General features: G+C 43.8%; 1 protein-coding gene across 3 annotated transcripts in view; it reads right to left on the bottom strand.

Annotated features, from left to right (window-relative positions):
• Positions 1-15,000, bottom strand: part of cadm2b (cell adhesion molecule 2b) — a 345,952-nt gene that overhangs the window by 7,725 nt on the left and 323,227 nt on the right. For 2 of the 3 annotated variants that reach the window (XM_063204812.1, XM_063204811.1), the window contains exons 8-9: positions 13,815-13,993; positions 3,869-3,895 (exon numbers count right to left, since the gene is read on the bottom strand). In XM_063204812.1, the coding sequence (XP_063060882.1) occupies positions 3,869-3,895; positions 13,815-13,993 (206 nt within the window). The remainder of the gene's footprint in view (positions 1-3,868; positions 3,896-13,814; positions 13,994-15,000) is intronic. The other variant, XM_063204813.1, reaches the window with a different exon arrangement.

Here is a 15,000-nt window from a genome sequence, read left to right as displayed (position 1 = left end):
TTATGGCGCTGCTCTAGACGTTGTGTGCAAATTTCCACTCTATTATTTACAACCCTCGCCTATCTGGGCACGGTGATTGCCTCCTCGGAGACTCTGGGCGAGTGTGATTTCTTCCCTTTTTGCGTGCAGCTTTGGGCCCTGAGTCCTGTCCTTGACACCTTTAGAAAGAGGACTAGGCTGTCTGGATATATGGGCAAGACGCGTCCGTGTTGACATGCTGCACTGCAAGGTGTGGGAGGTAGCTATGTTTGTGGTTATGTGTTGGTGAAATAGCATACTGAGCTGTCTCACACCGTGTTGCTCAACCATCCACCCCTGGGCTTCTAATTAAGTCCTACTTCATTATCCTGTGAAAAGATAGGGTTTTGAGCATTCTATACAAATAAGAATGTGCCCTGGCTGCAACAATGCAAGATTCTAAAACTCTGAATTAAATGGTACGGACCTCAGAATTCTATAGAACTGTAATTGTTCGTCCATTCCTATCCTACTGGTATGACGATATGTCTTTAAAGGTTAAGATGATTGTAGCATGTGTGTAGAGAGTGCAGACATCATCCATTCAGTAGGTATATCAATAAATAATAATATCACTGGTGCAATATAGAGAAATCACTGGTGCAATAAGTTACAAGTTATATCGATCTCTAATTTATACTAGTGGTGTTTTATGCTGAGGTTTCCTGTTTTTTTTTTACCTTCAACATAAACAAAGAAAGCCAAAGCCATGCCATACAAGTGCACCTGTTTTGTAATTAGCACAGATAATTGGGTTCAAACATGCCACCGCCAGCCAGCAATGTGTGCAAAAAAATAAATAAAATAAAACCACAGCGTGAAGCAGTTTCTTGCAAGGCTGTCATGCTGTTCCATCCACTAGTATCACCCCAACCCACCCCTCCCTCCTTCCCTCTCCCTGATAATAACAATCTGTGTTCGAGGGATTGTAGTAAAGTGGATAAGTTGCCCTGCCCAGTTTCGATTCCGTGCTTCCGGGGTACCAGACGTGTGCTTTGTATACTGAAAAGTCAGGCTCATTGGCATAGCCTTTTGGAGGACACAGGGAAGCTAACAGGGGGCACAGTAGAGTCAATTGTCCAGGGCCCATGGAGAGGGTGCTGGGCAGGCCCCAGAATAGGTTTCTCATTACATTGTTTGGTGGAAGGGGACTCTTTCAGGTGACTTTGTCCTAGGCCCAGCCAACACTGTCAGTGGCCCTGCGAAGACACGTTTGGTACCCTGGAGGCCCACGCTTCAGCTTGGGGGGAGTAACTCTCCACCTCTTTACTAAGGAATCCTGGCATCGGGCGGATGTTAGCAAAGCAGATTTTTAGCAATACTATACGTGCTGTCCCACCCGCTATCACTACCCACTACCGGTTTCAGAAGCTACAAACCAGAGCCAGATTACCTGGTTTTACGGTACCTGTCTAAATGTCCCAATTGGACAGGTAACACCTGGAATTTTGGAACATGTGGCACACTGGAGCATAGCTTCTGAATTCAGGTTTCCCATCACCGATCACTACCCATTACCCAGTAGCCCCCCTTCTCCCCCAGGGAATAAGTAGTGTTAGAAGGTTAGGCTACGTCTTAAGCCTACATCAGCGGTAGCCAGAGAGCAGAGCGATGTTAGGGGTGATGTGAGTCACACAGGGATGTAGTGGGGGGTAAACATTTATGTAAGTAAACACAGTTCACCCATCTCTAAAAGTTCAGAACGATTTTTAAGAAATCCCACTAAACATAGTTTATCCATTTATATGTATGCATAATTCAATGTATTCAACCTTGGATACAATTGATATAGCAAACATAGTAACATATTAAAATCATCTCTACTGGGCCCATCTGCAGTGTACATGTACAAGTACAATATGCTCTTCATAGGCCATTCAAATGCATGGAAACCTTTCAGAAAAGTTTTGAGTGTCTGTTTTAAACATCTGGTAGCACCAAAACAGGTACTTCACCACAATCATCAAATTCATAATTTAGCCAGAGACGGTTGATAGATACGTTCTAGAACTTTATTCTAATTCCCTATTAACATTATTGCACTACATCCCTGGTGACACAAGCAAAGCAAGATGTGACTGAAGAGTTCGGGGCCTTTCAGGACATGCTGCACTTCAGCAAAAAGTAAAGGTCCCATATAGTATTGTGCTCCTCTCTCCTTCTCTCTCCTTCTCTCTCTCTCTCTCTCTCTCTCTCTCTCTCTCTCTCTCTCTCTCTCTCTCTCTCTCTCTCTCTCTCTCTCTCTCTCTCTCTCTCTCTCTCTCTCTCTCTCTCGTTGCCTCTCAAACTTCAAGCTAGTTTCCTTCTCACACAACTCTGTGGGGAATGATGTGGGCCGATACTTATAATTACATTAAATAATTAAAAAAACACACACGCAAATTACCAACCACTAATTATCGGGGAGGAGGTGAAAAAAAGAGAAACAATTCCTACGGGAGGGGGAGGAAAAATGTCCTATGGGAGAGCCAAATGACTATCGTTAAACAAATATGGCTGCCAGCCATAAGCGGTGCACTCTGAACAAATACTGCGCAAGACAAGAGTGATTTAATAACCAAACTAATGAGACATAGCAAACTTTATCATTCAACTCTGCAGACACTGCCATGCAGTCGATATCATGCTTCACATGGTCAGTCAGCGAGGCTGGCCCATTCTTCTCTCCCGCCCCAGCAATTCACTCCCTCCCATCCCATCTCTCACCCCACAACACACACACACACACACACACACACACACACACACACACACACACACACACACACACACACACACACACACACACACACACACACACACACACACACACACACACACACACACACACGCACACACACGCACACCACGCTGACACCCGCTCCCCACCCACTGGGTGAAAAATGAGTTTTAATTCCTTAAGCAAATCTCTGTAAACTTCTTCAGAAGCCTCAAACTGTGATTTATGACAACTTTGTTTACGTCCTTGCATAAGTGGGCCTTTTTTCAATAGGACGACCAATGGCAGCTCACAATATATTTCCCACAGATAATGAAAATTCATCACAGCCCACAACGCACATATTGAACTGCTATTTGTCATGATCAAGAGTTTGGCTTCAATTTTGGCTTTGACAAACCTTCGACCCACCCACCACTTTTGTGGGTTTGTTTTGTTAAGTTTTTTTATATATATTATTTTTCGGCCTTACCCCACTCAGCCTCTTCTTAAGTGGTAGCTGACTCCTGACATTTTTCTTTTTCGACTTGTTTCTCTCTCTCTCTCTCTCTCTCTCTCTCTCTCTCTCTCTCTCTCTCTCTCTCTCTCTCTCTCTCTCTCTCTCTCTCTCTCTCTCCCCCCTTTCTGCTCATGTCTCCAATTAAAATGTGGTTGGGGAGTCTGGGAGCAGTGATGCAGAAGAGGCTGAACTCCCCCAACCCCCCATGTAGGGAGGTGGAGAGGGGGTGGTTGAGTGGGGGTGTCGGGCGGGACAGCGTTTACTGGGCCCAGGGCAAAGTCATCTGAAAGTCCTCACCCCCACCCAATGCATACAATGTAATAATAACCCAATTCCGGGCCTCCCCTGTCCCTTGCCCTGGGACAACTGACCCCTTTGTCCCTCTTCTGTCCGCTTCCTTGGAGTAGGGTGTGGTGGGTGAAAGTTTGCACTGCCTCCAATTGAGCCGGGAGAGATGGGGCAACTGAGGCGTGGATTTATAGGCATCCAGAAGACAGTGCGCTTGTGCCATGCAAGACAGTGAGACTCTCCAAACATTGAAAAAAACAAAACAAAACAAAAAACGAGCGAGATAACGGACGAAGGAACGAACAAACAGACGCGTTAATGGGGGTTCATGAGGCAATATTTACCTGTTGTGGCACCTGGTAAGTCTTTAGCTGTTGCCATGGATGCGAGCGGAAGAGGAAGGAGGAAGTAGGAAGGAGGAAGGAGGAAGGAGGAAGGAGGAAGGAGGAAGGAGGAAGGAAGGAGGAAGTAGGGTGTTGAGGTAAGGGAGAGGGCAACAAAAGGGAAGACGATATGAAACAGTCACGACCACAGTATGGACAGACTTCATCAAACAAAAACAAAGACTCTAAACAGTAAAAAATGAGTAGAGTTTTACATGCTCTAGAACAATGTCAAAGCACAAAAAAGTTGGATATGCCAATACAGACTATTAAGCCATGGGCTATTCTGCAACAGTGGGTGTGGGTGTCTGTGTGTGATATTCAGCTGGGGATGTGTTGTTTACACAGTGTAGAAGTTGAAAGTTCCTTCTTAGTCAGAGAAGGAGAATCATCTCTGAAGTTCCATTGAAGCCTCATAGTTAATAAGAGCAGCACTCTTTAACAACTCCCTCTCTGTAACTTTGGCACACTGTAGGACTACTAATGGGCATCAAGTTTCCATATAAAAGAAAACAAAAAACCCAGCTCCAGTTAAATTTGAAGAAGTCGTGCAATAAATTACACAGTGGTGTTTCCATAAATAATTTTATAAATGTCTACAGGATTGTTAGAGAATATTTATTACACATACAGAACCAAGTACGCAGCTGACAAAACAACAACAACAAAACCCCAAAGGAAAGCAAAAAAGATTGTATCAGACAGAGTAATTTGGCTCAGATGTAGGTATGTGTTAACAACATTCACCCAACAGATAATGGAGCATATAGTTCATGCCTTTCTACCTGAACAGTGAGACAGCAACAGTTTCCCTCTGAACAGCAGAAGATTTTGTGAATAGTGTATAGTATACATACGCACGCACGCACACACACACACACACACACACACACACACACACACACACACACACACACACACACACACACACACACACACACACACACACACACACACACACACACACACACACACACACACACACACACACACACACACACCTACCACCCTACCATCACCACACACCAGCCCCCACCCCAAACGCTACATCTCTTCCTCTCCATCATTCCTGAAAAGTTCAAACAGAACAACACAGATACCATCACCCTCATGGTGTATGCTGCAGGCAGGCAGCGTTCCCCCAGGCCCTGGCAATATGCTCCAACAGTTGCATGTGATTATCCTGCCTGCCTGAGCCCAGCCAGTCATCCAGCCAGCCAGCCAGGCAGCCAACCTTCCTTTTTACTACATCAACATCTTCAGGAACCCTCTCCGACCGCCAGGCAGCAGGAAGAGGAAGAGAAGAAGGAGAAAAATAAGCCGCCAGTTTACGGAAACGCTGCGATGTGTTTTTCTTGCTCACTTTTACTCCTCCCCCTGTTTCTCTGCCTTCTCTGATTTTCTTCTTCTTCTTCTTCTTCTTCTTCTTCTTCTTCTTCTTCTTCTTCTTCTTCTTCTTCTACTTCTGCCCTTTCGTCTTCTTCTTCTTTCTTTCTTTCTTTCTTTTTCTCCTTACTACAGGAAAGAGTCTTGCTTTGCTGCCGTTGACTCCTGAACTCCCTTCATTAGTCAAAGGGGTTGCGTATTAGGAAGCTTCCCTTAACTCTGACTTCAAAGGGAAGAGCTGTTTTGATCGCTTTCTTGAGCGGCATATATTCCTCCTTCGCCCTTGCTTTCCACGTTGAGAAATTGATTACAGATACATAATTAGGTCTTTAAATAAGGCCTGGGATTTGAAATGCGAAACTCAGCAGTTTAAAGCTATTTGGTCCAAAGTTTCACATTCCGCCTGTCTGTTTCATGGCAGCTCTAAGGTCTGTTTCATCTTTTCTTTTATTTATTTAGTTATTTATTTTTTATTTTATTTTTTCCCCGCTTCTCCAGCAGGGTCGAGCAGCGGTGCTTCATGGGAGCTCTCATGGATTTTTTTTCCCGTCTTTCTATCTTTTTTCTTTTCTTTTCAATTTTTTTCCCTTTGCGAGCTTGTTTGAACAATCGCATGGGGAGATTTCGACTTCCCTGACACGCGCCTATGACCGTGACCATGGCTAGACCCGGCTAGTGATTATGCAAATGGTGGAGTTCACTTCATATTGACCGGCCTCCAGCATTTGTTGTGCTTCTTTATATGGCCTCTCTAATCCTTCTTAACTACTGTTCGTTTGTGAGTCACCATAAAAAGGCCTTTTGCACGGGCCATTAAATAAATGCTTCCGTGCAATTTGCTGACCTGGGTCAGAGCACGTACTATGTCATCAATACATTGACAATACCTCATCAAAAGACTACATTCATGGTGTGAAACATTAGGCATTCACATACGTTTTGCAAAACGGTGTGTGTTGCATTGTGAAATGACTCCTGCTTATGAAAAGAGTTGTAGAGCACTCTTAGACATTTTTATTAACTTGGGACTAATGGCTATGCTCCTATGCACAGAAATAACAGCAACGAAAAACAAAAAAACAACTGCTCACAGAAAAAAAACACAAAAAACACATAAAAAACCAAAAGTACTACATGCCAGATATTTTTTGACTCATTAGTTTTCACAGCAGCATGCTATGCTACTTTATGGAAATTATAATCTGTAATTTGTAGCGCTGGCGAATTCAAGTGTGAAGGCAAAACCAAAAGAACTAATTGTGTACCCCTGGTAATGCCAATGGCTGTCGCTGTCGCTGAGTGGAACGGAGCTGAGCTGGCTCGCCTGCATGAGAGGAGAGGGTGACTATGTGCAGAGCAGACATGACTGTAAATGAATAAGGAGAGGAGGCGAGGAAACGCAAACTAGAATCCCAAGAAAACAGTGTGATACACACACTCACACATACATAAACAGGTAAACACACACACGTCTGCATGCACGGGCACACACACATATGCATGCACGCACACACGCACACACACACAAAGTCTCTCTCTCTCTCTCTCTCTCTCTCTCTCTCTCTCTCTCTCTCTCTCTCTCTCTCTCTCTCTCTCTCTCTCTCACCCACCCGCACGCACGCACGCACGCACGCACGCACGCACGCACGCACGCACGCACGCACGCACGCACACACACACACACACACACACACACACACACACACCTCAGACAAAAAAGCAAACATGAAACTAAGCAAGGTCGCTTTGCACCTGCCACCGAAGGCAAGAGTCATAAAGAAATATTCAATCTGAAGACAGGACAAGGCCTACTGTTGATGATTAAAACAGAATGAAGGCTATGATTTGTTTTGCTTTGTTACCAGACATCACTGGGACACATCAGAGGGAGTGAATCTCTACAGAGTACTGACGATGATAAAAAAAGAAGGGAATGTAGGCTATGGTTTGCATTGTTTTGATAGCAGAGAGTGTCATGGCTGTCAGTGAGCGTATCTCTAACAAAATAAATAGCACTGACAAGCAGTCTCTATATCTGAGCCCCTTTAGATATGATGTATTTGCCTTAAACAGAGATACAGAAGGCCTATATGCTTGGGAGACCACATGGTGCGACTGATTTTCATCTCTGCTATAGTAATGCAATGGCCGATGCAGAGGCTTATTCACAGAGATTGCATGAGAAAGCATGTGTTTCCCTCCAAAATAAGCCTGGGATAAAAATCTTGGGACACTGATTACACGTTTGCTATACATGGGTTCTACATTTTTGTTTTCCCTTGACTGCGCAAAACTAGCTGCGCACAACTTAACCTCTGATTGTTGGAAACCGCTGTCGGTCAAAAAATTTACTCACGTGGTTGGCTGCCAGTGTCTTGCCCCTCCTCACAACATTGTGTTTGTAAACACGGCGAACCCATGTATTGTCTAGCCATGATGCATGAGCCAATCACAGTTCATGATGGCGGTCATGTGACATTACATTGCATTGCACTTCGCCAGATTGAACTGTGGTTATTTGGGCACATCAGCTTCAGATGGCAATGCAGGTGATCCAAAACTTCAGGTGATCCAACATTTTTCGCATTCTAACAAGAACAGTTTTTTCAAGCTGTTTAAAACCTGTTTACAAGCTCCACTAACTAATCAGAAAAAATCCAGTAATTAAAAGTTCCATATACACTGACCATTTCACACAACGGTTCGGTCTTAGCCAGCAGAGGTGTGCGAAAAAAAATCTGAGGTTGTCAGCTCCAACTCCTTTTGGATAACATTACCTGAGTGAATGAGAATCTCCAGACAAACAGGTTTTAAACCTGCAACCCACCAGGTCCACCATGCCGGCCATAAACCCCAAATACCCCCTGTTGAGTCATGTATCATGTTGCTGCATGATACATTGCTTTGATGACCTGCTTAATTATGACTGCTGATTGGCTCCCTCCCTCAGCCAATAGTCTCCTGAGTGATGACCCTCTGCCGGAATGTCAGGTGATGTCAAGGGCTCGACGTGGCAAATTCACACATTAGCTGTCCATTTGTCACTGGCTAATCCCCTGGTCGAGACGGGCTGCTTTTATCACAGCGCTACTATTTATCTTCCTTTCCAAATGTGTGTGTGTGTGTGTGTGTGTGTGTGTGTGTGTGTGTGTGTGTGTGTGTGTGTGTGTGTGTGTGTGTGTGTGTGTGTGTGTGTGAGTGTGTGTGTGTGTGTGTGTGTGTGTGTGTGTGTGTGTGTGTCTGTGTGTGTGTGTCTGTGTCTGTGTCTGTGTCTGTGTCTGTGTCTGTGTCTGTGTCTGTGTCTGTGTCTGTGTGTGTCTGAGGGAGAGAGAGAGAGAGAGAGAGAGAGAGAGAGAGAGAGATTGTGGAGTGTCTTCTTCCACCAATCCCCCAGCGTGCACCTTTAGGAATGGGGCTACGACGTTCATAAATCGGTATTAATATTGCAAATGGTGATAAATCGAGACTGTGTGACTTCAAATGACATTTATTGCTTCTTAGCACTGGTGTCATTAGCGAATTAGGTTCATTCCTGAGCCAAGTTTCATGGCTTCAACCAACGGCTGATAAATATCACTTTGCTACAGTCAGACATTTGAGCTGAATTACTGTCACTGATAACGAGGTACTTTTTCATTCTTTTTTTTTCTCCACTGTCGACCTCCCTCATATATCTCGTCTACCTCCATTGCATTAAGTCAATGTACGGTACAGTGCTACAGAGATGCAGATATTATTTTCAGATCCGAGGCAGAAATTCCTTTAGGAAAAACACATCACATAAATGAAAGAAAAAAACAATCTGCATTATTTTATGGTGTCAACCAAATGGACAAATGTATAGATTTCTTTAAATTGAGGACTGGGAGAAGAGGAAAAAGAAAATTTGTGATTTCCAGAAGATATGTGAAAGAGAACTGTATCAGCCTTTATTAACTCCCCTCCTGACACCTAATGATGAAGCGCTGCTTGAGATCTCAGTAGGTATTGCAAATATGCCGCTCACTGAAACTGCGGCCTATTGCCAAATTTGATCTTTTCCTGAATATTTACTACATAATAAACTAATATTTACTAGTATGACAAAAGTACAGTACATTTTGCGACTAAAATTGTCTATTTCTGGAAATTCCAAATGGCGGACAGGTCCACCTTTTCATGTATGAAAATTTGATTTTCCCAGTCATAATAAATACTTGGAATTTTATGCTGGTGTTAAGTATTTGTGAAAAAGGTAACATTTATGAATGGGCAGCATGAATTCTGGAAAGAAACTGTTATATAAATATCACACAGTGCATCTTTAAGGACTAGCATAACACCTTTTCTTTACTTCTACAACAGGCAGTGATGGGCAACGTGGATTCATTGGTTGCATCCAGTGCCACATATGTGCATTCCTATTCCATATGTCCTTTTACAAGTCCAATTCAAGGTGATCATTCAAACAGGCAATCATGTGAACAAGTAAAACCAGATAATTTTGGAGCAGCACTGGATTGTAAACTAATGAATCCAGGTTTCCCATCAGTATGGAACGGTAGCTTGTGGACTGCTAATGTATTTGATATGCTTTGGATGATCTGTGAAAGAATACAGTGACATCACTTCAGAGAATAATAGTGTGCTGCTGCGACTACCCTACCATGAGATGGTTTGGCATATCTGTCTGCCAGCTTCTTTACTGAGTAATAACCTTTTATTAATTGTGCTGCATGTAACTCATTTAAGATGCTCTGGAAAGATTAGCAAAAGCATAGACCTTGGCCTGTTGTATACTGGATGTAACTCCATTTCACAGAATAACCTTTATTAAGAGTGCTGCTGATACAAACAACATTGAAATGGATTTTCAGATCTATGAAAGTGTATGCTATATTTTCACTTCATAGAATAACTGCATTTTTGAAGTGTGCACTGCTGTAAATGAAAGTTCAAGATGCTTCGTGAGATATGTGAAAGAATACTGCAGCCTCACAGCATAACAGCCTTTATTAAGTGAGCTGCTACAACCTTTGGGAGATCTGGGAAAGCATACTGTATACCCTCACTTCAAAGAATAACTGCCTTGAATTACTAACCAATGTTGAGATTCATTTGTGAATCTGTGAAAGTGCACTGTATATGTGTAGTTTCACTTCACATAACAGAACAACAACCTTGATTAAGTGTGTGGATACAACTCAAATTTGGGAATTTGGGACCAGGATGGGGTTAGGTGCCTTGCTCAAGGGAACTTCAGGCATGGATGGAGGGTTTAGGCCCAGGTCAGGTGTGATTCCAATCTACAACCCCCCAGATTGCAAGACCAACTCCCTAACCACTATGCCACAGCTGCCCCAATAAAAATATCAGCCAGTAGTAACAACACCAACAACAACCTTTACTTTGTGCTGCTGCTATTGCAAACCGACATTGAGATGCATTTTGGAGATCTGTGAAAGAGCACAGTAGTAGATTTACTTCACAGAATATCAGACCCTCAGAGAATAGCAAACTATCTTACAGTACATGCTGCTGCTTCCCAACCAGCGTTGAGATGCATTTTCAGATCTTTGAAAGTGTACTGGAGTAGCTTCCCTTTCACAGAATAACAAGCTCTATTAAGTGCTGCTTCAGCAAACCGACATTGAGATGCTTTTTGGAGATCCGCTGTATGAAATGTTAATCAGTGTCAACAACACAGCAGAGAGCCAATCAGGGCATGCAAATCAAGACCCCCACCCCCCCCAGGGGCCGCCTACCGAGCATTTGCATTTTTTGTGCATCCAAGCGGTTGCAGCGTGAGAGTCATTTCATTACTGTTCATTTGTAGCCGTATTAATTTCACTAATTAAAGACACTGCGAGCCATATTACGCATGCTGACTTAGCCAGCGTGTGCGGTTGCAGGAGGCCTGCACCGCCTACCTGGTGTTGATATTCTGTGCACACGTGCGGTAATGACTTGTACTGTAGGTAGGTAGGTGAGGCGGTCGGTTTGTTTTGAAGCCTCCTGATTGGACAATACTGTAGACTGCAGGTCAAGAGCATGCAGCAGAATTAGAACATTTGTAATTACCCTATATCTGCCTTGATGTTTTGTTTATTTCTGTCTTCTTAATGTTCACTATACTGGAAATTGTGTTGATTCTTAAGCTGAAAGGTAGCATGTGTGTTATTTTTTAGTTGATCATTGTCATAATGTATGCTGCAATTTTTTTCATGAATGTATGCCACATGTTTCATCACATATTTCACAATTGTTTTTAATGTGATTTGGACAGTAGTTTGATTTTGTCTCTAGTGTCTTGTTAATTTTGTCCTGCCTTTGTATCCTTTGTATTTGTTCTGTATTGGACTCAATGGGACATGGTTAAATAGAAAATGAAAAAAACATAATTGAAAAAACACACTCTGGTCAGTATTCATAAAAAAATGATCAAATTCACACATAGGCAGCATAAGTCTCGGAAGTAAAATATTGAAATTCCTACAAACAAATCTTGGGGCCAATCAGTGCACATCTGTGGTTCTCATTCAATAAGTGCACTTCACTCTGCAACACCGGCAACCATAAAACTAGACTCACTAGAGGGGGAGGGGTGAAGGGTCCTGTTCAGCTTGTTAGACACCTGCTCAACTTGTTAGACACTTGTTAACCCTCTCTCTCTCTCAACGAAAAATGCGCTGTAACACCATCATATTGTTTCTCTACTTGGCTTTCATTACATGTTTTTTATTGGACCGAGTTGATGTTGAAGCTCTCAGTTTTCTGGAGCACGATTGAGCTACCTGTCTCATCAGTCTGCTACGGTATTTCTGCTGGCGGCTTGTAACAGCTTGACCTGTGTCTGTGTTTGGAGCAGGCTATATAGCATCGCTGAAGCTGGGTGTAAGACAGACGGCTGGGGTTAACTCGGCGGGCATCAAAATACACCGCCAAACAGGATCGAACAAAGCCTCAAACAAGATAAGGGCTGAAAAACTTCTATAACAGCGGTCTGAACACATGTACGCACACAAGCACGCACGCACATATAAAAGTGCACTCGCGCATGCACGCACGCACGCATACACACACACTCACAGATGCACACACACACGCTCACAGATGCACACACACACGTACTGCGTACTGTGCAGGAGCGTTGGTATCCTGCTGCTCCGGAGGAGTAGGAGTGGGTGCATCATTCCTCAGGAGACTTAACTAATTCCCTCTCTGTGTCCCAGCAGTCTCCTCCCTCCTCCTGGGCGCCTACAGTCTGACCCGACAGAAGCATGCCAGCCCCATGAATCTAGCGTAGCCCTGCATATAGTCCATGTCTCTCTCTCTCTCATAACGCACCGCCCGCCCGCCTTTCCAATTTTAACTTGACAAATGCTATATGTGGTCTTTTTTCCCCTCTTTTCTGTCTACGCCTTGTTCTTCTTCCGCTGTGCATGGGTAAGGCTTTAATTATGTCTTTTTTTAACTCTATATTTTCCCCGTCTTCGCTCCTCTATCCTCCTGCGTACTCCTCGCGCTGCCTCCACTGTTCATGTTCCCAATGTCTGGGGATCAACTCCTATATAGTATTACCCATATCCACCCCCGCCCAGACATAGTACATACACACAAATCCCTCACTCCCCAGCTCCCCCTTCTAAATCCTGCATCCTTGGCACACTTTTTTCAGTATGTTGCCGGGGAAAACCAAATAAGAAAAGCAAAAGTAGGCCTGAAGCTGTTGCAGGTGATGAAGGCTCTTCACTGAGGCTTATAGTGTATACAGTATAGTATGTAGTGTGTATTATATATACTATGTGTACAGGAGGTTGTGAGAACATGCTTCAATTCCAACAGGGTATGGATGGATGGAATAGAACAGGGAAACATCATGGCTTTGAACAACCCACCCCACCCCTTCACCCTTCCTCCCCACTTAGTTCTTGTAAGGTGTGTTCAGACCGACAGAGAACCATGTTGGTGCCTGCAACAAGTCAATCTCGAATCTTTACGATTGACGTGTTCACACTAATGACTGAACAGTTCGGGAATCGGAACGTTGGTGATTCATGATGTGACTGGAAAAATCATGTCAGTAGGCCTCATCCAGGCTCCATGCGTTATGCCCACTATTCACTCTAGTCCCCAGTCAGAGTAACTGGTGTGGGAATCAGCAATGGTAGGCACCATCCTCATGAAAAGGACATAAAAAACGTAAAAGCCTATAGAAGTTTTATAAAATCTTCCCTAAGAATCGGGGCATTAACTTTTAATTACTTGTACATGGTGAAAATGAGGAATGGGCCACATTTATAGTAGGCCTATGTGACATATAAGAATTGTATACAGCATATGGACAATTTTGTAAGTCTTATACATATCTGCTCCGTCTGGGCAGCACCATTTTGGTCGGCCTGAAAACAGCTTTTTATGTATACTCAAAGGCACTTGACAGTGATATGGGGGTTAAACAGTGGCAGTTACGCTTCTATTTTTGTTACTGTATAGCTCATAAGAGCCAGAGCCAATGAGTAATGGTTTAGGTCCAACTCACCATATACAAACAGCTTATACTCTGCAATGTCCGTCCCGAGCGAGTTGCTGGCTTCGCAGCGGTATGTGCCGTTGTCGGTCTGATTCAGTGACGTGATGATCAGCTCTTTGCCTTCCACTATCATGCGATCCATGTCAGGAAGGTCCCCACCATCTTTTGTCCAGATCACAGGCGCTGGTCTACAACGGGTTAAGGTCAAAAGTCAAGGTCAAAGATATATTACTGTACTATTAGAATCAGCATCAGCTGGCCTTGGCCAATATCTCAAACAGCTAAGGCACCGTAGTGTTATGCCAGGGAGCCAGGTTCCACTCTGACCCGAGGTCATTTCCCAATCCTCCCCCATCTCTCTCTCTCTTTCTCGCACTCACTTCCTGTCACCATCTCACATTGTCCCAACAAGGTGAACAGTAAACCGTTCTCCAAAGGACAGAGGCGGACTTTACAATAGGCAAACCTAGGCAATTGCCTAGGGCCCCGACACAATCTGACCTTCACAGGTCCCCCCCAACTGTCACACCAGCCGCAATAAATACACAAAGAAGGCCTGATCTTAATTTGTCACTTATGTAAAGTAATCAAAGATATTATATGAGACAAAACACTAAAATAGCACCCTCATTCCTTCCAGGCCAATTCGTGATGTGTTTAAAGAATGACTTTTGAGGGCCCCATGTTTGTATCTCGCCTAGGGCCCCAAAATAGCTAGATCTGCCCCTACTGGAGGATTGGTTGATAGATGGATGGACAGTGGTTCTCAACCTCTTTTGAATAAACACCCCTTGGACCTCCTCCCAACACCCCCTTGACCTTATCATAAGCCTACTGACATCCCCCCTGGTATTAAAAAAATAAAAATAAACTAATGGGCCCAATGGCAACTAACCTCCACCCCCTTTCAGTTGCATCCTTTTCAACGCCCCCCCTAGGGCTCCCCCACACCCCTGGTGGTTGTAGAGCCCCCATTCAGAAACACAAATCTAACAGATGGGCCAAACGCCACAGGGGCAGACAGTTGATGAAAACACAAGTACAGCACCTGACATACACGTTGGCACAGGATCTGACATTATATTCCTCACCAGCCCCACAGTTTACACTAAAGTGGGACTCCATTCAGATGCTATTTAGTTATTTTGTTTTATTGTGGATGAAGGTTTTTGCCTATTTGTGCAAATGCTTTGTA

This window comes from Engraulis encrasicolus, chromosome 8, assembly GCF_034702125.1.
Source record: "Engraulis encrasicolus isolate BLACKSEA-1 chromosome 8, IST_EnEncr_1.0, whole genome shotgun sequence".
Classification (NCBI taxonomy): Eukaryota; Metazoa; Chordata; class Actinopteri; order Clupeiformes; family Engraulidae; genus Engraulis; species Engraulis encrasicolus.
Note: the sequence above shows the minus strand (reverse complement) of the source record. Positions and strands in the feature narration are given on the sequence as shown.